Source organism: Melospiza georgiana, chromosome Z (assembly GCF_028018845.1).
Source record: "Melospiza georgiana isolate bMelGeo1 chromosome Z, bMelGeo1.pri, whole genome shotgun sequence".
NCBI classification, from domain to species: domain Eukaryota; kingdom Metazoa; phylum Chordata; class Aves; order Passeriformes; family Passerellidae; genus Melospiza; species Melospiza georgiana.
The window spans coordinates 51,453,776-51,479,384 of NC_080465.1; the positions used below are offsets into that span (position 1 = coordinate 51,453,776).

Below are 25,609 nucleotides of genomic sequence, written 5' to 3' on the forward strand. Positions count from 1 at the left end.
GCTCGCCGCGCGGCCCCTCAAGGACTCGGCGCTCAATGTCAGGCGGAGCGGGGCCGCCGGCAGGGGGCGGGCGAGGGGCGGCGGTGCCCGCCCTGCGCGGAGCGCGCTCCGAGCCGGCGGCGCTGCTGAGGCCGGGCGGCGCGGCGGCGCGGAGCTCAGCCCAGCCCAGCCCTGCCCAGCCTTGCCCAGCCCAGCCCAGCCCAGCCCAGCCCAGCCCAGCTCAGGGCGGCACAGCCCGGCCGCGGCGCTGAAGGGCACCGGCGGCGGCGAGGCTTCCCCGCGCTCTCCCGCGGCTGGGGTGCGCCCGCCCCGCAGCATGGAGGCTGGGAAGCGCAGCTCCTCCGCCGGCAGCCGGGACGATGGCAGCGCTAACTCCTTCCCGGCCAAGCCGGCGGCCTCGGCGGAGAAAGCCCAGAGCAGCCCCGGCAGCGGCGGCGTGAAGGAGCATGGCAACTCGGTGTGCTTCAAAGTGGACGGCGGCGGGGGCGAGGAGCCCGTGGTGGGCTTCGAGGATGCCGAGGGACCCCGGCGGCAGTACGGTTTCATGCAGCGGCAGTTCACCTCCATGCTGCAGCCGGGGGTCAACAAATTCTCCCTCCGCATGTTCGGCAGCCAGAAGGCGGTGGAGAAGGAGCAGGAAAGGGTTAAAACTGCGGGGTTCTGGATCATCCACCCCTACAGCGACTTCAGGTTAGCGCGGGGCTCACGGCGGGCGGGATAGGGGTGGCCCCGGCGCCTCGCACCTCGCCCAGCGCAAACTTCGGCGGGCGGCGGGGCCGGGGCTGCCGCGGGCTCGGCCCGGCGCTCTCCAGCGTGCTGCACCCGGGACGGCCCCGCAGGCCCCGCGCCGGCCGGGGCGCCGCCCGCAGCCCCCGAGGCAGGATGCTGAGCTCTGTCGCTCTCCGTCCCGCCGTCCCGGTCTGTCTGCGCCGAGGGGTCGCGGGCCGTCGGGCACGACTCTGCCCCGGGGGGATGAGGGCTCACCGGGGGGTTACACAGCTGCATCGGCATCGGTAAAAATCCCCGTGTCTGCACACGCCTGCCCTTCCCTGAGCACCCGGTGTGTAAACACTTGTTCCAGGGGTTGCGAGAAGGAATTCCATGCGTCTCTGTCAGAGTTACAGTAAAATAAGTTTATCCAGGTGATGTGTAGAAAACTGTGTTTTCATAGGGAGACAGTTAAATGTGATGGCAGATTAGCATCGCTTTCACAGTAAGATGCATGGATGCAGGACTGGCATATTCATACAGAAAGCAGTGCAAATAAATGCCCAAGAAGTTACAGTTCCCTTTAAAAATACATTTAAAGTGTAAGATTATTTCATTACATACTCTATGCCAGCTGGCTGTATGCCTTTATAAATGTAACACTCTATGTGATATTTTCTGAGGAACTATCGATGTCGTTAAGCGTATTTAATCAACAGCTTGAATTGAACAACCTGTGTCTATATGATAAGTGAATTGCACTGGAGACTGCGTTTGAAAAAAGAAAATCCAGGATATTCAATAGTTACGTGGATCTTTTAAGAAAACACGGGGTTAAACAGAACATTCTTTCAGTGAGGACAGGAAGAAATACTTTGAAAGTCCAAGTTTCTGCGGGACTGCTTGGAGTGAGGTGTTTGACAATGAGCTGTGCTAGCACCTTGCAGCTGAGTCTGAGAGCAGTACAGCTACAAGAGTGGAGGAGCACGGCACAGTCAGTTGTGACTTGAAATCATGCTTCAAATCCCTACTTGTTTTCCTGGTTCCCTGAACTCAATAAACTGCACTCGTTCTTTTCCTGGGGTGCCTTTTCCAGCTCAGCCGCATTAGCAGGTGCATTAAGTGGGGAGAGAGAGCCAAGCACCTACCCCACTCCCTTTCTACCTGCTAGAGAGGGATGTAGCAGGTTGCATCTGGTGTTGTGGTAGCATGCATAGGGGATGGGGGGGGGTCTGATAGCCTCTTCCTTATCTGTGTGTGTGCATGAGTAACTTTATTCACGTGAGGATTCTGTTGAAATGAATGAGGTTATTCTAGCGAATAATTTTCCTTGTTCTGTTGTAAGCTTGGTTTCTGAGTGAGGTGCACACTCGAATGGTGTATAGGGGAATAGGAGCTTATTTGTCATATTTTGCAGTATGTAACTTTTTAAGCAGTTCTGTGAAATAGGTGATAAGCGTGTTCATTCTGTTTCATTACAGAAATATCTTCTAATTCTGTCCTAATTCTTCGAGTGGGATGGTTTAGAGATTGTAGCATATGTTTCCCATTTTTTTTTCAATAGGAGTAAACAGCACTGAATCCTTTTCAGTCCTGTTGTCTTCATATTCTTAAATTAACTGGTATTTTCATTTTCAGGTGGTTTTTTTTAAGTTTTTATTTTATTAGAGTAATTGTTTGGTTTTTCAGTAAAGTTCACAGTCTTTCATTAGTATTGGGATGGTGTGGCAGGCTCCAGACCTAATTTTTTAGCCCGTAGGACTGTTTCAGTGAGAAACATGAGATGTGCATGTTTTTTCTCCCGAAACAATTGCAGCTGTGCAGCGGTACCACTCTTTTTGGGTGGCAGTGCAAAATGCGTGAAGAAGTTGTACTATACAGTTTAGTCACCTTATTTGGAAATTACAACAGCACTTTTAAATGCCATCTTAACAGTGGCTCTGTTCCGGAATGAATTCAGGTGTAAGGATGGAGTTGCTTTGATTTATTTTTGCATGTTATTTGTAACAATGTAGTGCTTCTGTGTAGACGAGCCTTAAAGCATCCAAAGAGACACAGATATACCCATGCCACTGTTTTGATGTTCTTTCCATCAGAGGAAAGAGCTAATTTTTCTGCTAAAATAACAAGAAAAAAGTAAAAAGCCGAGTATTTTATGGTATCCATGTGAGGAGATGTATTATGCATTTGTAAATGCAGCTTTTATTAGAGTACTTGTGGCACCTATGAAAATAAACGTCTTAGTTGACTTTAAATGTAGACACACTTAGGAAAATACTGGGCTAACCATGCAAAATGTGGGAAAATTCTGGTATAGGCTTCTGCTCACTCTTTTATTTTCTTCCTAATTCTGCATGCTTGTATGCATTTCCTTGGATAATTTGATGTATTTGGCTTTATTTTGTGATTTCATTCTCATGGGTTTTGTAAAACAGTACATTAATCTACACCTAATGGTATTCTGTTGCGACATTTGGAGGAGTGGGCAGCATCTCAGTGCCCCCCTACCCATTGTTTTGGTGTGAACAGAACGTGGAAGCTGTCTCTAAACTCCGTGCTCTGTCAGTTGGTTACTTGCAGCCTTTTGGGGCTTGGTCTTTAGTTTTATGGCTCTCCATCTTGCATGAGTTTCAGGGAAAAATTGTCTCTTCTTTGGGCAGATACACCCTTGGAGGATTAAATTCAATAAGTATTACATAATTTTTCCACAAGGGGACCATTTTGATTGTGGTTGTCTTTTCCCAGTCTTCTGAGGTTAATGTGTAATTTGGAAGCTGTTATATAAACCCTCCACCTAATGCACGTCAAACCCAGCGCAAGGCCTCTGTTTATCACTTTGCAGCTGTGACTACTGTATCTCTAAAGCTCGTCAACAAGTCTGTGTAATTACTTAAGTAACAAAAGTGAATTTATCAGTCAGAGTTTGCTGAAGTCCTGTGTGTGTTCTGTGAGATACTGAGTGCCTCCAGCTGTCCATTCTCATATGTGGAAGAATGAGCCTTCAGGAGAGCTTCACTGGTCCAGCTCTGTGGCCTTGCAGCCACAGGATGAGGGCAGGACAAAGCTCACAGGAGGTGGGAGCAACTGCACATGGTTCTGCTGCTGCCACACACATGTCATTTATTTCATAGGAATTTAGTGGTGGGCATGGGCTTTGGATGACTTTTATATGTTACGGCCTTCTGGTATTAATGGAAATGTACGTGACTGATTTTTAGATGATTAATTACTCCATGTCTTTTGGCATGTAAGGAGTTTCTTTAATGTTCAGAGGGCTGGCTTGCAAATGCCTGGGCCGCTCATCCAGCCCTGTGCATCTCCCTCCCCAAAGAGAAACTCACACTGTCAAGGAAATCTTGGGTTTATTACCACATTGGATAGGGCATCTGTAGTCAGCAATCTATAAAGAAAACAGAGTTGCTACAGAGTTGCAGAAATAGCAATGTATGAGACAGACTGAGTGGAAATAATGCGTGTATGCGTAAATGTAGCCTTCACACTCTGATGGTTGCAGTCAGCTTGATGTTTGAGAGCAGCCTTTGGCTGGAAGTGGGGATAAAAATTTTAACTGGCTTCAAAATGAAGTAAGACTGTGATGTGGCATTGTCTGAAAAAGCAGCAGGTAAAGAGGTGCAGTGCAGGCAGAGCTGAAGGTCTTTTTCCCCTGTGTAAATAAGACCAAGTATAAATTAATTTGCAACACTAGGAAAAAAAAAACCCAAAAAATGGAATTTTATTTCTCTGGGTAATTTTTCATTTATCCAAGAAACTTAAAGCCTTATTTTAATGATAACAGTAAAGTAAAAGCAGAATTATTTCTAAAACTTGAACTGGAAATTTAAGAGTGTGGTGAATAGCAAAAGTTTGCCAGATTTTTTTTTTAGCTTGTGTGCATTCCAATTTCAAAACCTTTTTGTATACAAATTTAAAACATCATGTGAATGTTTGAGGTTTATCATGGAAATCTTTATAAATCATTGAAGCCTTCATTGGTAATACCTTGTAAGTAATTTAATGCCAGGTTTCAAAGGGTTTTAATCAGGGTGAAAGACACAATATTTGCGTGTGCATGTCTGGGTAGTTACAGAAGAATTTGCTTCTGTTGCTGTTAAAAAACATTCTGTTATATTGTGCAGTTTTATGCAACCCATCCATGTTGTCATATACATGTACAGCTTTAATTTTCAAGTTTGTGCCAAACTGTAAGTCAGAATTGCCATAGTTTAGCATGCCTCATGTTTTTTTTTTAATTACACTGTTTTATAAACATTTGAACTTATATTTACATTATGAATCAATTTTCTTTTTCATTTTCACCTGTCTTTTGGACCTGTCTTTGACCACCAGCAGTCGCCCTAACGTGATAGACTGTGCATGTTATATGTGCAGCTCACAATCAGGTCTCTAAAATTCACGCATGCATTGTTTTAAAACCTGCCTTTTGGGACCAGTCTTCACTCTACGTGTTATACCTATCTTAAGTTGTGTCTTAAGAAGCTTAGGATAAGCACTTTGTGCTTCTCTTTTGTCACATGTTTTGAATGTCTCTCTTGAAGCTAATGAGATTTGTGTTTTTGTGAGCTGTTACATACTTAGGTTTATATAGAGCAGTAGTGTTGGAAGGTAATGCTATATGCAATGAATACAAAATGTATTGTATTGGACTTAAATGTAATTGATAGAGGTGTATGTATTCGAAATGAAAGACATAAATCAAGTCTATATTGGTCTATATTAAATAGTTCAGATACAAATTTGTGTGGGTTTTAATGGATAAATTGTGTCACTGGTAGTGTAGGAATATGAGATGGCCATAGTTTGGTATTCTCAAGGTAGTAATTTCTTGTTCAGGATTTGTCATGAGATTCTGTTTCAGAATTGACACTTCTGAATTCTCTAATAAAATCATAATAATGGATTTATAATTGTGCTATATACAGTACATCCCTTGTGCAAACAATTTTTTAAAAATATTATTTATATTTTTGTGAATGAAGCACAGATTCATATGGGGCTGTCTTTCATGTATCATTTTCAAATACTATTGTTGTGACTATAATTTTTAGTTCTATTATAGAAAAGCTTTGTACAGATAAACTATTCGTATTGCTAGATGTTCAGTCCTTACATTTGACTAAACATGGAGTTCCATTAGTACCAAAAAGATTATTAATTGTAGTTGGGTTTTATTTACAGCATTCCAACAGTTTTTGCCCTTTACTTCTGTAAATGCCCTAAAAAATAAAATGACAGAATTTTAGCATTAACCTAAATAATGCAATTATAATGTTTGAAATTTCTCTCTGACATTGAGTTATGTATGGCCTTCATAATAGTTCCCCAGGTAGAATGCAACTCTCATAAAGGCAGGCTGAAGAGAAATACAGTAATGGTTCTCAAATGCATAAACGGATGTTACCAAGAGGAAGGAAATTACATCTAAGTAATGGAGTGAATTGCAGCAACAAGTATCTAAATTAGATGTTTAGGAGGGAGGACCAAAAATAAGCAACAAAATATTCTATTGGAAATGTTCTGATGTGAAATATAGGCCAGAAATGCATTAGGCTGTTTTTCATGTCCTGTTCCTATTATTTTCTGTACTGAATAATTTTTCATCAGTGGTTTTCATGGATTCATCTGTTACGAAATCTAGTTGACTAAAGCTAGCTACTGACTTTTCCTTTTGCACTTTGACTTTTCTACTTGTAAGCAGGGATGCGTAAGGGAAAATAGGGATAGAGAGGTGCATTTCGTGCTTTTGGACTCATGAGGGCTGTGTACTCTTGTGTGCTTTGAGATTTTCTTCAAGAGCTGCTAAAGCAAGGCAGTGGAGTCCACCCAAGGTTGGTGCAGCAGCCACCCGCCTTCCAGACCTCCGGGGCATGTGGGAAGCCGTATGCCCTTGTTTGTTCAAGCAAAGGGATTCATTTTATTAATAAGATGTCCTTCTGTCTCTGGATATGTAGAATACTAATGCATAGTTTGAGCTCACTTACATGTTGAACATTTGCCAGTTTTCATTATGTTCATTCTAGTCCTGGAATAACGATCCGTTCACTGCATTTTCTTTCACACTCTTGTTGTGTTATGTTCTTGAACATTGAATGAAGTTTAGGGGAGAGAAAGAGCTGAGCAAGTGTAACTCAGTTCTCAGAGTTACTTTTAATTTAACTTGGGACATTTTGAAGATCACTGGAAGCTATGAATATGCACAAAAGTAAATTTTTTTTTCTGCAAGATGCTTAGTTTTACAGTTTTCACTTTCTAGACAATATGCGTAAAGGCAAGTATGTTCATCATGATTTTGAGATAAGTTTAGAAAGAAAACACAACAAAATTAAATAAACCCAAATGTTACAGAATTCCCATTAATAATTCTGTAACATGTAAGTCAAAGGTGGTATTTTGGGGATGTTATATGTGAGTCTTTAAAATTTAACTCTGGACAGTCCATATCATGAGAGTTCCTCTTCAGTTTTCTGATTTATTTTTTTTTGCTTTGACTGCAAGGAGAAAAAATTGCTTGATAAATATGATCTATATCCATATCTCTGTACACACATATCCAAAATTAGGTCTCATCGTGCTTGGGCCTGTGGGGAAAATGCACTGATTCTGGTATTCCAATTGATTGTTTTAGCACGTCAACATGTTTTTAAATGTGTCCTGTGATTCCATTTGTTAGCACATCAAAATAAGTGATGCTTGTAATTGAGTCAGTAAAAGTTTTTTCTTCATCCTGGGTTTCTCAGACTTGGGTGTATGAAGGGAACTGTGAATTGGAATACTGTGTAAAAGCATCGAGTAATATACAAAGGTCTGGATTTATGATTTGATTGGGTGTTTGGTGACTACAACAGCTAATTGAAAGATGCATAGGATTTGATATGTTGCTTTAGGCTTTCTTGTGTGTGTATGGGGGGTTTATATAATGAAATCAAAATTTGAGTGGCTCATTTTCTGATTGTTCAGCCTGGAGTAGCAGAAATGGAGATGTATGAATGCAGAGGTCATCTAAAAAGTATGAGTCTTTAGTGCTGCACTTCTACCTACCTAATATTTAATTAAACTTTGTCAGATTTTTTGAGAGGTTCAACTTGAAGCTGTAAGAAGCAAAAAACTATTTTTAGTGATGAGTGTGTGGAAAATATGAAAAATTGAAAAGAAATTTACTTAAATTGATGATAAACAAGACGTATCCATTCTCACCTTTGCTTCTCACTCAACAGCATGAGAACTGTTTTCTATGTCAATATACATTTTTTTTTGAGAGAGGAAACTTTTAACCTACTTTGCAATGTTTAATTTTTAACCTGACAGTACAGTTCTCGTTAATTGCTTGAAAGTCCTTTAGCTGTCTATTCCCTGATTCTTTCCCAGAGGCATGATTTAATTTTAAAAATCATAGTGTATTCAGCTCTAATTATTGGAGAGCTTGTTCTAGACACATAGTAAGGTATGTTAATGACCAAAAACTGTATCAGCTGGAGTCAATGTCAGTACTACCTCAAGGACACTGTCATTTAGCTTCTATAAAATCTCTACTAATATCTTTTAATCTGATGACAGATTCAGGCAAGCTGCATGGTATTTTTCAGTAATCTTATTGCCTTGCAGTGCAATGCTACTGGAATAAGTCTGGAATAAACTTATGTTCAGAAAATGTTCATTTAATTACAAAAGAGCTGCATACTGTTTCCATTGCATATTTGAAAAAACCGAAAACTAACCCCAAAGCCATTTTCATTTTTGCCAGTGAAGTACCCAAAACTTAAGTTACATTATATAGCTAAGAATAGGATTTTGTTTTTATGTGATTATCTTTGGTGTTGTTAATATGTACACATTATCTAATTAAGCATGTCATTTAATAAATATTTTGATACACTATTGGAATTTAGTGTGCTACTGCTATTAAGTTTTTATCTCTAAGCATGTCATATTTATTAAAAATTCATATTAAGAGACTCTGTTTTCCGCTGAAAAAGCATGGGTTGCTTTATGTTCACAATCAAAGCTATTTTGGTTCTGTTTTTTTTAATATTTTTGAATGAGTTTATTTTTTAAAATTTCTTTAAAATAACCAATAATTTTTATTGGTTTAACTTTTTTAATTTAGGGAGGCTTTTATAAGTTTTTAATACTGGGGAGGGATTTAAGTGAAAATACTCTTTTTCATCCAATTTTGCCTGAAAATCACTGAATCTTTTGCACTAAAGCTCCAGTATATAAAGAGTGCCATAGAAATAAATTGTGCTCTCACAGTATCAATTCTATACATGTTGTACCTGGTTACCTCCAGTTTTTTTGTTCTCTTACATCAGCAGACCAAGATGTGGAAATATTGATGTCTCCTTAGCTGGTTCTGTTGCATCTTAGACTAATTTACCAGATCCTCCAAGAAGCACCTCTCTTCATGGCACAACTGCAGCAATAGACAGTGTGGTGATGAAATGATCTGACCTTAATGCAGATACGTGGATTGCAGTAAATTTAGAGTAAAATACAAAGAGACCCCAATAATAAATAATTGGTCTATCTTTTCCTAGGGAAAAGCTGTGAAAAATACACAGAATTTTATAAGATATTTAAAGTAAGATCTGTCCAGCTCTATCCAGGAGATGGAATAAAAGCATGGCTGCAAAACCATAGAGATGCAATCAAGCTTTCACATGGTTATTTAGAGGTTTTCCATCAGACTCTTAAGTGATTTCTGTCTAGTTGTTCATTCCAGGAGGACTTATTATTTAGGTCTGGCAGAGAAATTGCTATGAAACCTGTAGCAGGTGCTGCTGCTCCCTAAACATCTTGTTACTGCCTGGCAGTAGATGCTTGCAAGCCTCTGGGTTCCCCAAACACATCCAGTGCTACAGGATCATTGGAATAGCTACATATGGGCTTGTTTGCACTTGATTTTTCAGTGAAGGTAAGAGCCGAGCTTGTCTGTCACTCACTTTGCCTTTAGTGCCAGACAAGCCCAGTGGTAGCAAAAAGAATTGCTTTTCCAGTTTGGGATTAGTCTGGTAGATTGAAACTTGGAAACAGAACAAAAGAAGCAAAATAAATCAAGTATATGCCTCAAACTTCAGTTGTTATTTGGGTACCTTTCTCATATACTCACTTTACCAAGTGTTCTTAAGTGCTGTTTTTCAGAGCTGTGTATGCAGTGTTCGTGGAAGCTCTTATCTAGATGACTGCTGAAGTACTGAATCCTACTTTTTCTTTTGTTTATAGCATTTCTTATGGTTTAATTTTCAGTCAGTGAAATCATGCTACAGGGAATTTGCATTCAAAACTTCCTAGGAGCACATGGATATAGTCCCTGAAAGAGTATTTTTTTGGAAAAACTTCCTTTTCCCCCTCATTCTGTCTTCTCTTCATCCTCCTACATGTCTTTCTGAGGATATAATTCATTCCTTTAAATAAATGGAAACAATGCACTGATTTTATATTTTTAAAATGTTTGTTCTGCTGTGTAGTTTTCCATTCTTAGTCTGTTAGCTAGGAGATACTGAGCTGTTTGTTCAAACTAGCAGGGAGAAGTTAGTTTAGGTATTTTCATAGCCTCTTGCCGTTTGTAAAATGCCTTGTAGTAATTAAAAAAAAAAAAACCAAAAAAAACTTTACGCATATTTTCCATTTCCCTTGACTCGGACAGGTTAGCAGCCTTCTGTTGAGAATTGCACCATGATGCAGTTGAACATGCTGTTACCATACACTGTTACACAGGCACTCGGCCGCATTGTCCCCTCAGCTTGTATACTGCCAGCATGGGAATTCAAGTCTTGCATACATCTACCACATTAAAGATATAATTATCAGAAGCACAGTTTTGTAATGCAAAGGGAGTGTGGTACCAAGAGTAAGCACTGCCAGATGGCAGGCAATCTATCAGAGCGTTTAAAAAGGGTCAGAATTGAAAATGTCTGAAATCCAATGGCTTATTAAGCAGTAGATGTTGAATGTGTGGGAAAAGTGAGAGATGAGTAACCTAAGCATGAGGTGCCCACATGACCAAACAGACTTTTAATTGCATGCGTTCTGCCAGTATTATATGAAATACTTGTTTTTGCTAAATTAAATGTGGCTTTGAAATTTGGAACAGAATATTAAATCCAGTGATATACTGCTGAGTGTTGAAAAGTTCAGTAGGATTTGTACATGTTCTTACTGTTTATTTATTGAAGAAATGAGTTTGTTAGGATGGTTCATCTCTCTGTAATGGAAAAAGAAGTCAAAAAACAATTTCAACGTTTTGTGTTGAAAATAATTAAATCCAGTATATAATGATTTTATTATTTCATACACATATCATTTTGTTAAATGTGAACTAAGTACAACATAAATTGTGACTGAATCCAATTAAATATCTCTGGTTTTACATTGCTATTTAAAGGCACTAACTATAAGTTTAAAATTTCTTGTTTAACCTTAAACTATTCTCTATTCTTGTTTCCTAAAGTGAGATTTTCTGTAGTCTGCCTGTGTGTTGTGCTTTATTGTTCACAAGCATGCAATTTTTTTTTATTTTTTTGTCGAGATATGATTCTCATTAAGACAGGTCTGAGGAATACTCCGTCAGTATTATACAATCAGTCAGTGTTATTCAGCAATTTCCACCACCATCCCCCTCATTCCCCAGGACTGTATGAGCACTGCTTGATGTGACTATGGCTGTTTCTGTAATTTCTCAGCTGCAGCCAACTTCTACATTCTCCACAGGCTAGACCAAATTTATCTTTCTGTGGAATGGATGGGAGAGCTGCAGTGAACTTCCGCTCCCACACTTGTTCCTCATAGCACGACAGAGTTCAGATTTGCTTCGGGGAAGGAGAGCTAGCTGTGTAGCCTGGGAATGCAGGTACCATGGATCTGCCTAAAATGGTGGCAGATGTTCCTGCTGGGGCTGCTGACTCGTGATTCCGTGAAGTGTCACTGAATAGCAGTTCGTCTGCGTTGAATGTGCAAGCTGATTTTGAGCCACTGGCAATATGAGCAAATGGAATATGGTATTTAACTTGGTTTCGTGTTTCCAGTACAAATTTTTCCATTTCTGGAATGGCTTTGAAAGTGTCAGTTTTAACCAGTGCTCTGCACAATGTGCAAATCTATAGGATGTTAGATGAAGATCTGAAATGGGAGTCAGGAGCCCATCTATCTTTGAATTTCAGGAGCTAGATACTTGTAAGCATCTGGACTCCATGCCTGAACATCTTTCAGAATTCCAGTCATAGTTATAAGGAGCCCAAAATGGTAAACCTGATTTTTAAAAAACATCGCCCATGGGTGCTGTGTATTTTGCCGAACTAGTGTGTGTGTCAGAATAATGCAAATATGTTTCAGCTTCCATTTTTGCTGTATTATATATTTTGATTTGCAATTTACAGATCAATGTATATTCTAAGATTATGAAGAAAAGCTCTGTTAATTTTTCACTCTCAGTTTCTTGCTGCTCTCCACCAATAAATTATTAATATCTATTTGGCAGTTCTAATTATTACACATCTTTAGCTTAAACGCATTTGATTAGTTCATAACTCACTGTCTCCAAAAAATGAAACATAAATATTTGGCTAAATTAGATTTTGTCTTTCTGAGGAATATTGGCTTGTGGCTAAAACCTCTTATGAGACCTCCAAAGTAAAATGTTTTCATTTGCTGAAAGGCAGAAACCTATTTATTATATTTAGGCAACTGCATTTTGAGTGAATATGGATGGAAGATAAGGATGGACATCTGGTGTTTTATTCACCACAGAAAGGGCAGCTCATTTTGTTTTGCTGTTTCAAAGCAAGAGTCATCTATCAGTATGGAAGTAAAGAGCTTCCTTGGTATTCTTGCGGTTGTTTATAGTTCAGGTCATGGGTCCGTGACCAAAGTTTCTTTGAGTGCTTATTTTAGAGCTGCTTATCAGTGGCTACAATTAGAGGCAACTTTACTTGGGTGCAGACACTTCCCCCTGCAACCCCTAACCTGCAGTGGGTGTCTGATGTCAAGACCAGCCCATTGTAAGGAATTCAGACTGTTTCGTTTGAACCCGAAGACTGGAGAAAGAAGTTTTGCATGAAGAGACTTCAAAGTCATCTGTCAAAGTCACTCTACCAAAATATAAAGTGAAGAAGCAGATTATTAAATAATTCCCTTTTATATTTTTTCTGATAAATATTTATACGTGAGGCATATAACAAAGCCTGTAGTTAAGTTTGAATAAATTTTCAAATCTTAATATCTTTAGCAATATTTCATTTTTCAGTCTGCAAACTGACATGCTATTCTGGTGCCTAAAGTGACTTGCTCTCTTACAAAAATGAATAAAGGCAGTGAGGAGGAAAAACTTTTATCTAGTGTATGTATTTTGTATAACAACTCCACTTTAGATGATTCTGTCTCAATGAAGATAGAACAGAATTTTAAATTAATCTAGGTCTTGGTAAAATGTATCTTCCAGTGGCTCAATAACCATTTCATATGACTAATATAAAACAAAACACTTAACAAATGTATTTCAAGCAAATAATCTGCTGTAATTCAATAAACACTTTCTACATATAGTTTGTAAATTTAATAGATACTGATTTTAGGATCTCAGTCGTGTGTCATTATTGCATATATCTGTGATAAAAAGTAATAAACCCTCATGTTTATTTGCAAGCAAGCAATGGAAATTATCTCCTGCTGGCAAAGGTGTGCTATAAAGGCATCTCGTGGTGCTTGATATTGTGGGCTATCTCCTGTTTTGAAAATCACAAAACCATTCAAATATTAAATTCATATATGCTGGTTTGGGATTTTTGGAAGGAATTTGCTTGTTTCCTTTTTTGAGAATAACTGAAATAATGTAATTGAAAAAAAACCCTCTTTCTTTCGTTATATTGGATTAAACTGCAAAAAGGCCATTCAGCAATTGCAATCCATTACACTGACCAATGTTCATAAGTATCAGAGATTTTGGATCCCCAGAAATTTGGTTTGTATTCCAAACCTCCAGCTTTGGGTGAGGTTGCAGCAGCAGCTGCACATGAGGCTGTGCTCAGCTTGCACGGAGCTTTCTGGAGGGTGAGCAGCACGAAAAGTCGAGGAGGGGAGCAGAGGCAGAGCTGACAAGGTCTGGGTTGCTTAGGCTGGTAACTAGAGCATCTCTGAGCATAATGTATGCTCTTTCTTGTTTACTTTGTTTGCTCTTCTGGGTTTTCCTTTTTGTTTTAAACAAGCGAATATCAGGTCTATCTGATCACTGCTCTGTCTAGCTGTATAATGCGCTGATTTGTTTTGGCAGTGCCGGCTGAGCGCTACGCTGTCAGAAGGATGGTAACACTGGGATGTGCAGTATGCAAATTGGGAAGTCTTAAAGAAATGTTAAAATTAACATTGTATCTGCTTAAATACTGTGGAAGGCAAATGGCTAGCAGAGAGATATGAATACAAGCTGAGTAATTAGAAAAGTGGAGTGCATCCCCCTGTAAAAAAGTGTTAATTAACATACATGGGGAAAGGTATAATCAAGCTTGTGAAAGATTACTCCTTTCATTTCTTACATGTTGTGCACACTGTATTTTCAATTAGTTGATGTTTTAGATAAATCAATATTAGTGCGGTTAATAAAATTATTAAAATAACAATTCCATAATCTTAAAATTTTCAGTGTATTTGAGTGCGTACCTAAATGTCTCCTTTATTGGCTTAGGAATTAAAATCATTCAGCATGGATGTTGAAACTGCAGAATAATTTTCTTCCTCTGCTGGAGAGGATTTGAATCTGTGCATTGACTTTGCATAGCACCTCTGGTACACTTCCAGTAACAAAATCACCTCTCAGATTTGTTCTGCTTTGGTGGAATGGGGAACTGAGAATGCCTCTCCTGTCTCATCATTGCCTTCCTTGGGAACAAGATTTTGTTCCTGCTCTAGTTTATATTTGTTTAGGGAGAGAGAACATGTCGGCAGCATACCTCACTTTGGGAGGCACCGTATGGCTTGGGGAAAGTGAACTCCCTGAGGTGTGGGAGATCCTGAGCTCAGCTGCCCACAGATAAATGAGGAAATCCAATGGATATTCACAGGTGTTGATGAAAGCTCTAGGTATTCAGTTGTTTTTTGAAAGGAGAATGCATGTGGCATGACCCTAATTACTTACCATGTTGCTCTGCCATAAATCTAATCTTTCTTCTTCCTTTGCTTCCTTAAAAATTGTCTGAAATATATTTGAATATTTTTCATCATAGTATAAGTTAATAAAATTGTAATATAAATTTGATTTGAACATGCATATATAATTTTCTGATGTTATTTTCAGAACAAACAAGGTACTATATTTTTAACAGATATAAATTAGATTTATTACCATTTGAAGCAAATAATTTACTGCAGTGTGATATTCATGGATTATATAAAAATAACTTGCTGATTCTTAAATGTACTGTCATTGATTTTAAAGGGTTGAAATTTCAGTAGATATTTTTATAGTCAAGGAAACATAGGCTTTGTAGCCAAAAGTCAGCTATAAATAGTTGTAAAGGGGAATAATAATTAAACTTGATATATATATCTTGATTACCCGGTCTTGCATTAGAATCTTGCACATCTCTGTAGATACATAAGATGACTGTAAATATGCAGTCGTGAATATTTGTTTTCATTTACGATGTGGGAGTACATCATCTTGTTTCATGTCTATCTATAGTTCTTTCACACTTTTTCACATCTCTAATTTTTCTCTTCATGAAATTTGAAGACTGGCTCTTTTTTTTTCCCTTCAGTTTGAAAATAGTGCCCATTCTTGCCTTCAATGCACTTTGTCAAGAAATGATACACCAAGTCCTACTTTGAAGCTGCTCTTCCAAATGTACTGTATCATGTTACAGCTACACAAAAAGCCAGTTTTACCTTTGATTACCAAAATAAAATTGTTATATATGTATATATGTTCAAATCTAAGTTGATGGTTCTAGCCTTGGTTTTTTTTTTTTTTTATTTTTTATTTTTTAGGGGTGTTTGGGGGTTTTTTGGGATTTTTTTGTGGGTTTTTTTTTTGCGTTTTGGTGGGGATTTTTTTTGTTTTGTCTTTTTTTTTTTTTTGGTTTTTTGGGGTTTTTTTAATTAGAGAAATGAATTTTCCTACCTCATTTGGTGGTCATGGCCAGTCTCCTCACCAAACCCTGTGCCTGAGATCTATCAATAGCTACTGAATGACGTCTTCCCTGTCGTCTCTGAAGCAGAGAAAATAGAATTTTCCCTGTCAGCAAAAACTTAAAGATTATACACTATTATCGTATAGTGTAGATGATAATTGAGATTTAATTGGTTAAAGAAAAAAATATATTCAAGGAAAAAATTAGTTGATACTGATTGGCTTTCTAATTTTTGGAAGGGCATTAGGAAGTTACCTTCCTTTTCACTTGATGCTCTGTTGAGAAGAATTACAGAAGGCTTCTTCCAATTTAAGCCTCTGAATTTTTAGTATGGAGGCATCCTAAATGTCATATTTCTAAATGGCACTCTTAAAATTACTGTCACTACAAAATTCTTAATTAATGCAAGTGTTTCAACATGAGATACAAGATTATTTTGCAGCTGAAATATTTTTAGATCTGTCTCTTTCAAACTTTTTTTCATGCCTTTAAAGTGGTCATTTCTAATTTGAGAATGTGAATGCATATTTTACAGCGATCCACTACAGAAATTCGCTGAGACTTAGATAACCAATATGTGGCATTTTTCAGTTGGTTTAAGGGCTGATGATATCAAACTGAAACAAATCAGTTACAGCCCCTACACAAAATGTTGCCTGATTCTGTGAGCAGTGGTCTGATAGCTTGTGTGAGGGGGTGGATTGGAGGAAGCTGCAGTGCTTGTGCTGTGACATGTGTTGATGCAGAAGCAGTCTTGATGATGTGATATATATCCGTTCGATCAGATATGCAAAGACAGAATCAGCACTTGCTATGAAAAAATGTATTTGTGAGCCCTGACTCTTCATCAGTGCCTTTTTCTGGTCTGGTACTTATCTGGACAGGGGCAGTACCCTCATTTTTTTAATGAGGAGGGTGCTGAAGAAGCTCATGTTGTTCCAGCCACCCTGGCATGGGTGGGGATGGAACCCGCTAGATCAAGTTGCTCAGAAGGGAGGAGTTATGTAAAAACGAGGGAGAGCAAAAGCATTATCAGAGCTCCACTGACAGTGATCCGCTGTTCTTGCCCAAGGTGAAGTGGAAGTCACTTTAATTCTTTCTACTGTAGTTTAATAAGTTTCTGTGGAGGAAAAGCAACTGCAAATATCAGTGGTATTCAAGCAGTTGTGTTAGGGGATTATTGGCTAAAAACTAAGAGTCTATTTTTTAAATAATATTGCTATATTATATAAATTTCTCTTTGTACTCTCTGTCCTTTCCTCTTGTAAGCAGTAAGTGCAGTTACTTCTCCTTACTGTACCTTTATTTCTCAGAAGTCTGAGACTGAATTTGTTAATGCATGTAAAATACTATGAAAACTTCAGATGGAAGCTGCTGAATGCATAGGAAGAACCAATTTGTCTTTTGATGAAATCTCCACTGGTTAAATATTAATTGAAAATATACTGAAAAGGTACATACATACATATATAAATAAATAAATATATGTAAGTTAACTAGTTTTGTAGTATCCTTCCATGGTCAGTACTGTGATTTTGTTTTCTAGTATTCAAAGCACTCAAGCTTTAAACCTAGTCAGACTATGTAACGAAAGACTTTTCAAAGTAGTAAATTGCTGTTCATTGGCTTCACTGGGCTCTAATCAGGTCCCCTGAGACCTGCATTTATCTAATCTTCTGCCTTGTGCAAAGAATCACAACTGAGCAACAAATTGCAAATTGCCACTGCTAAGTGGGTTTAAAGAGATAAAAATAATTAAATCTTCTTGAAATTGTGGAAGTTTATAATTTTAGGTACATTCTGTAGTTATATAGAAAAGAAGACTCAGCATCACTGAACTTTAGTAATATCTTTTTGAGGTAGGAAATGAAAAAAATTAAGTTAATTTAAAAATAAATAGTCAATTTCATTCAATAAAGTCAAATTAATTTTTAAAAAATAATTAATTTTAAAATTAAAAAAAAAATCAAATGGCAAGGGACATACATTGGATCTCTTGAGTATATATGGCTAACCTTGAAGTAACAGACTCCAGGATTATTCTAAAATCAAATTAAGATTTCTGGTGATCTGAAAACTTCATTATTAGGTTTTTTTTTAAATTGCTTTTAGTCTCCATCAAAATGAAACCATTAAGCTGGAAGATTCCCAAGTCCAGCACTGCTTGTATTTCAGCCAGTGAAATGCAGTTTTCAGAACATCAGCCTCTGCCTTGTCCCAGACTGACTGATTTCAGACAGGCAGAGAAAGCCTTTCAGCTGCTCTAGCAGGTTACCTTGCTAAGTTAATGAATGTTCATAAAGCTAGTGATATGAATTGAAAAGGCATAGCAAATGCTGGTGAAACTTTCACCTGAGAAAGTGTCACTTAATCATATTTCTGCCCTTCAGTATCCCCACTGGGTGTGTAGGACACACTGTTAGAATTCTGTGTGTGCTTTGCAATCAAGAGAGGTGAGCCACGAACGAAACTTTATTTCAGCCTTGCAACATTTCCTTGTTTGTGTTTCCTTAATGTAAGTTTAAAGTTGTCAAGGTGGAAATAGAGTAACCTAAAAAATCTAAATTGACAATTTCAGGAGAACAGTTTATTCCTTAAAAGCAAAACAAAATACCAACCCCAGAGTTTTGTCTTCCTAAAGCTTTGCAAAATGAGTTACATGCAGATGAGGGAAGTTTTATCCACTCAGAAGGATGACAAAACTGTAGAAGTGACCTGTTTGCTCTTGAAAAACAGGCCATCAAAACATAGTGGCACTTCACTAGTAATTTTAATGCCTTTGTATTAATATGGTCACAGAGACAGATTACAGTAAATTCTATGTTTTGAAATCTTAAAATAAAAAGAAAAATTGCTGCTGACCCAAAATCACTGAAGCGATCAAGTATGGATTGGCAACATTTAGCAGTTTTCTCTATGGAGGATGTTGAATGCAGTATTTCTTGCTAAAATAGAATGAATTTAGTATTCAATTTGTATGCCTTTTTCCCAGAAGCAGCCTGTTTTCCTCTAGGTGTGTGTATTTGTAAGAGAAACAGATGGGCAGAATGAAAATGGATAGCTGGGTGGAAGGGGATATCCTCATTTTAAGCTTATAAAAAACAATAGTGATAATTTTTCTGAAAGTCTTCAGGCACAGACACCTGTGCAATCATTGAAAGAATTGGGTCCTCTGAAGAAAACACTCCCTTCTTCGTTCTCCTGTCTCCCATCCCAGTAATTATCTGTGTTTTGCAGATGTTTTCAGGCATCCAGCTTTATTCCCTCTAAGTAGAATAACAGAGTTGCACAACCAGAGAAAGATAACATGTCCAATGAGAATGAAATGCTGATATGAATAATACCAAGTTTAGTGTTCACTACCATACAGTACAACAAAATTTAAAATTACTGTTATTTCTGCTAAGATTGTTCTATGTAGGACATTGATTTCTCTGTTAGGTAAACCAGTGATCTATGAAAGCAAAGGAAATAAAGGTGTGTTTGAACGTGAGATTACGAAAAAATAATACAAAGCAAAGAGGAAAGTCATTGTTCATTTCACTGAGCATCTACTAGTCAATCATAATGCTTAGCTAAAGAAGAAGCAAGTGTTCTAGGAAAGCTTGTGAAATTTTTACAGTGTCTGATTCTCTAAATTTGTATAGTGAAATTGTGTTGCATCTGAGATCAAAAAACCTAATCTCTGATGCATCAGGTTTTGCTTCAGAGGTATTTTACAAGCAATCTGAGTTAGTATCTTTTTCAATGGCCTTCCAGTTTGTAATGTAGATGAGTATTTATTTTCATTGTTCAGACTGAATTTCCTGAAGTTTTACTGCTATGACTTATTCCTTTCTAATAAAAGATCAGAATTTGTACAGTCTTTCTTGAAACTGAGAAATTTTAAACTTAAGCAAAGCCCTGACTGCCCTGCAGCCTCCAATCACACCCCTCAATTCCTGTGAGACGCCGCTCACTCCGCTGTGCAGTTTGTGAGACCACTGGCAGCTTCTGCTGGTGCAGTCTGGGTGTGCAGTAAGGATAATCATATCTCCAACTATGCTGATTCAGGGAAATTGAGACTCTGCTGTTGATGGGCAGAAAAAGGAAATAATAAGGCAAGCAAATCTGAATTTGTATGTACAGCAAATTATGCGGCAAATTAATTCAGAGATGAAATTTCCTTCCTTAAGACTCTGTTTTCTCTGGGTTAGGGATATAAGGTGGAAAATAAAATGCCTGTTAGAATTCATAGCATCTTACATTATTAAGCCTAATACAAACAGCGATTAATTAATACTGAGTAACTCTTTCTCACCGCATGGGTAGGCACTCATTTTGAGCAGGCTGTTCATCCTGTCCAGGACAGCCTTTGGCAGTGAAGAAAACACCAAGACTTCAGCACCATATTCCAGAGTAGAAAAAACACTGCTATTACTGTAATTTTTGAAAATATGTAAATAAACTATGAGTGAAAAAAATCATCAAAAGAAGCCTATTAATTCATTTTCAGAATTCCAAAGTAGTAATTAGTTGTTGTTTTTTTGGTTTTTCCCCCAGTATTTCTCTATAGAATATTTTTTAAAATTTTGTAAAAATGTGCCTCAGGATTGGGGTTTATATTGTAATACTTGAAGACTTTATTTTTTTGCCTAGAGGTATTGTACCTCTGAGACATTTAGAAGCATTTAAGAAGTTTCAGGAATAGTTCAATGCAGTGCAGTGATCACCTTTGCGCCCTCCGTTAATGACATTTGGTAGTAGATTCACTGAGTTAACTTCAGCTGAGCAATAAGCTCTGTGCTGTGGGGTTGAGATCAATGCTTGCTTCTCATTTTGAGCTTTGGAAGATCTCATTACCCCCTAACTCCTGCCCTTTTTCCTGATTCTTGAAAATTTTCAATCATGAGCCTACCTCTTCCTTGCTCTTCACCAACATTTTATAATACCTTACATAAATGTGGAACTCTTGAGATTGTAAATTGTAGATTCATAATCATCCTCTCTGGCATAGGGGAAGTAGGAAAAAACATTCTAATAGTAGTTTGAAACAAAGGACTATCTCAGTGTGTCAATGGCAGCTCGTTGCACTGTCTCGTGAGTCCTTACAGTTTCCTCTTTGTTAGATGAATAGTAGGATATTTTGAACCACAGGTGAGGAACTCATTGTGTTACTTTCTCTGCACAGGTCAAGGAAGGGCAATATAGGCAGTTGCATCTAATTTTTCTCGCCTGGAATAAAACATGGCCAACAGAATAGCATTTGGAAACATTTTCCTACAAGGATATGTCCGAGTCATTTCTAAATGAAAAATAATAAGACTTTTTCTTACTAACTAATCAGCTTATATTGTATTGTGGGCTAAAATACAAAAGTCCTTATCAGTCAATGTTATTTTAGCCCTGATGCTACCACTTTTGCTGACATTCAGCATCAGGAACACCAGTGTGTTTTGCATAATCGCAGTACGCGATGATCCTTTAAACCGCGGATTACCGTAGGTTAAAAACACCTGGTCCTGTATTATCTCCTGTGTTGGCTGGGTGGCTGGTTGTTGTGTGGCTTTGGTTAGCCTTTGTTGCATAACTGTGCTACAGAAATGTAAAGGTCAACCTGAAGTTAGCAATGCTTTGCTTAGGAGTGAGCCACAGATGCAAGGACACCTCTCGTAATTATTTCCTGTTTGTTTTCCACTAGTTTAAAGGATTCCTCCAAGATGTTTATTCTCCCAGAACACTTTTGTGAAGTACTTTGGTTGATAGCATTTTAAAAATGTTTGTGGTAATTTTACTTGTAGATCACAGTGGCAGTGATGTGTTGAATTCAGTGCTTCCTTGTGGTAATTCCAGATTACTGAAAAGGAATTCCGGATTGCTGAAAAGGAATCTAGCACAGTGGAAAGTATTACAGGAATTAAAAAAGACAGGAGAAATTGGGGAATTTTTACCCAATATGGTGAATACTATCATATCGTGAACAAAAGTACATACAGCCTGAATAAAATTGAACATATTTAGCAGTTAGTGATCACATTTATTGCAAGACTGAAAGTGTGTAAGACACAAATCATATTGTGATACACAGGGAATAATTTTTATAGTCTATTTCATAGAGTTTCTGAGTACCAGTTAGAGGTACATTGCCAACTTCTCTCTTCTCTCAAGTGATAGTTAAATCTAATCTCGTCAGGTGCCTCTTGGAATAAATAATTTTGGAACTGGAAATTCTCATGCTGTTCTCAATCCTATGCTGCTTTTCCTTTAGTGTGTTTTACAGTTGCAGATAATAATTGATATTCTCTGATGAGCACTCTGTAAACTTAGGAGTATTCGCTTCCAAGGTAGACATGAAAAAAGGGAATTTATAAAAGCTAGATCTTTGTGATTTTTCAGCCTGGAGAAAGAAGGGTTTCAGTGTGACATAAGTGTGTCCTTTTAGTACCAGAAGGGAGTCTACAAGAAAGATGGATAGAGACTATTTTCAAGGACATGCCGTGACAAAACAAGGTGGAATGGCTTCAGAGAGAGGTTTAGAGAGAGAGGTTTAGATTAGATATTAAAAAAAATTATTTTTATTGTGAAGTTGGTGAGGCTCTTGCACAGTTTTCCCAGAGAAGCTGTGTAGATGCCCCATCCCTGGAAGTGGGGATCCACAGGCTGGGTGGAGCTCTGAGGAGCCTGGTCTAGTGGAAGATGTCCCTGCCTATGTCACAGGAGTTGTAAGTGGATGATCTTTAATGTCCCTTTCACCCCAAGCCAATCTATGATTTTATGATAATTTGGTAATCCAAGAAGCAATCTCTGAAATCGAATGCAATCCATATTCTCTGTGCGAGTCTAGCAAAAATTAGGCTCGTGATTCTGAAATATTTTGTGGCCTGTTAACTATTATTTTTGCTGATTGCCGTGAACCTTTACCAAGATGAGGGAGGCTGGTATTGGTGTGATGGAAGTGGCCTGGAAGTCAGTGTTGAGGTGTTGTGCTGGTGGTGTGTCCATGCCATGTGCCCTGCACCAGACCCCATTGTGACAGAGGGACAGAGCAGAGGGATAGCTGTGGAGCCACTGCTGCCTTTAGTCTTCTAGAAACTATGATAAGTCCATGGGTAACTGCTGTTGGTTGGTTTCTCTACCTCTCCAAATCAGTTTTAGTTGACCGGATCATGTGCTTGAAGGCATTGGGTTCAGGCTTTTTTGAGTATCCATTTCAGTTCTTTTACTACTTAAGAACAGCTTTCTTTGACTATTTAACATTTAGGATTTATAATAATTTGCTTAAAATCTGGTATATATGGCTGTGCCCTGGAAATCTTGCATAAGGATAGATATTCTGTGTAATGGGTGCATTTACTCAGCATTTTCATCACAGATATTAGAGTTATAAGTCCATCCTTTTACCACATTGTATCAAGCATGGTTAGTGTTCTAACAATTTTAGAGGGGAGCCTTTAGATTCTTCTAGAGCAAAAGTGGTGAAATGCAGAACCCCTTTCTGTTACTTTGCAAATTGCAGCTATTTTTTCTAATATTTCTTAGCTAGCTCTGAAAGAATATAGGCTGTGAGGTTGTAAAAATATATGAAAGTTCAACTAAGTGGCTGAAGGTTTTTATGTTATCTAATTATTGTTTCTATTTTTTGCTTCGATGCTTTTTTCCTTTTCCTGTAATTTTATTCCAGCACAGTAATGGTATCAGTACATTTGAAAAGAGATACTGACATTTAATATATCTATTAAGTATTTGGCTTTCCATTTGGACAGAAATTTTAGCAAAACTGTTGCATTGATAAAGCACTTCTGGTTGGCACAAGACATTGTTTTTATCTATATAAAAGCTCAAAACGGTTTTGACAGGAGTCTGAATAAATCTGCTCAGTGCCACACGTGCCCACCTTTCAGTGTGTGATATACCATGGACTGATAGGCCATTGAGAAGGAAGGCACATAATGAAGTGTGTTAGTTACAGTGAACTATGGATATGCTGAATGAGTTAAAGCAACAAGAATTTATTTAGGAATAACAAAATCTAGTGGTGAAGTTGGTGGCATGATGTAGACCGTTTTGTAATATTTTACCACATTACATCAACCATTCTCTTTCTTCCGTTTTTCCTAGGTTTTACTGGGACTTAATCATGCTCATAATGATGGTTGGAAACCTTGTCATTATACCAGTTGGAATCACATTCTTCACAGAGCAAACAACAACACCATGGATTATTTTCAATGTGGCATCAGACACTGTTTTTCTATTGGACTTGATAATGAATTTTAGAACTGGAACTGTAAATGAAGACAGCTCTGAAATAATACTGGACCCTAAAATCATTAAGATGAATTACTTAAAAAGCTGGTTTGTGGTTGACTTCATCTCATCAATACCAGTGGATTATATCTTTCTCATTGTAGAAAAAGGAATGGATTCAGAGGTTTACAAGACAGCAAGAGCACTTCGTATTGTGAGATTTACAAAAATCCTCAGCCTGTTACGTTTATTGCGCCTTTCGAGACTGATAAGATACATACACCAGTGGGAAGAGGTAAGATTTACATGGTCATAACATCATTCACTAAGATCTTACTGCTACCCAACACTAGTCAATCTCTGTGAAGAGCTGCACCAGAACAAGAATGTAACACAGCTTTTCCTCACTGCCTGGTGTAATTACAAGCACATGCTAGTGGCAAGGCCTTTTTGGACACAACCAGCAGAGTAACCATCTTCTCTCTGCTAATGACAGAGACCAAAATGTGTTTGGCATTGGTACAATTTGCATGGATGGACTCCTAATGATGTTACAAAATGTCCAAAATATCAGAATAAGGCACTAGAAAGGAATACTGGGAATTTTGACAAGCACCTAAACCTGCACTAGAGTTTGATGACTAGCACGTAAATTTATTAATGCTCTTGTAGTGACAGAGAACTTAAACTTCTTTATATTTTTCTATTTTATAAGAAATTGAAACCATCTACCATTGAGTAGATTTCCTCAGAATGCTCATTGTTTGAAGGCTGTATGTAGGCTGAATATCATAAATACCATAAATAATCTTCTTCTTTACAAGAAATGGGCAGTTCAAATTTTGAGTCACTGCCTTCTAAACTGTCAACTCCATTGATTCCAGGCATGGTGTTATGCTGCCTTTCAATTTGGCATAGTGATTTTTCCAGGAAATTATGGCATTCCCCACTTTGGCATATTTTGGTTAGGAAATGTCAATGCATTAGCACGTACCGCCATTTTGTTTCTTGCCTGTCCTCATTTCTGTAGTTCTGAATATCATCATGTGTTTTAAACAGAAGTGCTAAAGCCATAGGAAAAATAATTGCTTTTTTCTAAACCTTTCTAGCAGTAAGGATAGGGAGGAATTGTTTTGTAGAGCATGATCATGGAAGTAGTATTAAAATTGATCTCCATAAATTTATTTATCTCTGTGATAAATATTTATTTAATTAAATGAATATTGAAGGATGATTTGGTACTATTTTTGGTGCTTTTTCTGCTGGTTATCTCTAGTATAATATGCACTTTCTGGTTTAAGAGGGACCTAAAAGCAGAGCCATCTCAAATAAAGTCAGATTACAATTTAAAATGGCATGATGCCAGATGATGCTAAATATCAAAAGTACAAAAAATTTATAGTAGTCTCTCAAAAAGTCCCTGAAATAGGTCATTATTTTTTATTACTCTGTTTGGTAAAGCGTCTTCTTTTTGCCTCTCTGTAAAGCACTGAAAAGATGTTTTTGTACAGAAATAGAGCACTGTAGTTTTTGTACTCAATTCA

General features: G+C 37.9%; 1 protein-coding gene across 1 annotated transcript in view; it reads left to right on the forward strand.

The window, feature by feature from the left end:
* The first annotated feature begins 240 nt into the window (after nucleotides 1-240).
* Nucleotides 241-25,609, forward strand: part of HCN1 (hyperpolarization activated cyclic nucleotide gated potassium channel 1) — a 194,301-nt gene continuing 168,932 nt past the window's right edge. Inside the window, exons 1-2 of the mRNA XM_058044301.1 lie at nucleotides 241-690; nucleotides 23,937-24,360. Coding sequence (XP_057900284.1) covers nucleotides 317-690; nucleotides 23,937-24,360 — 798 coding nt within the window. The 5' untranslated portion in view covers nucleotides 241-316. The remainder of the gene's footprint in view (nucleotides 691-23,936; nucleotides 24,361-25,609) is intronic.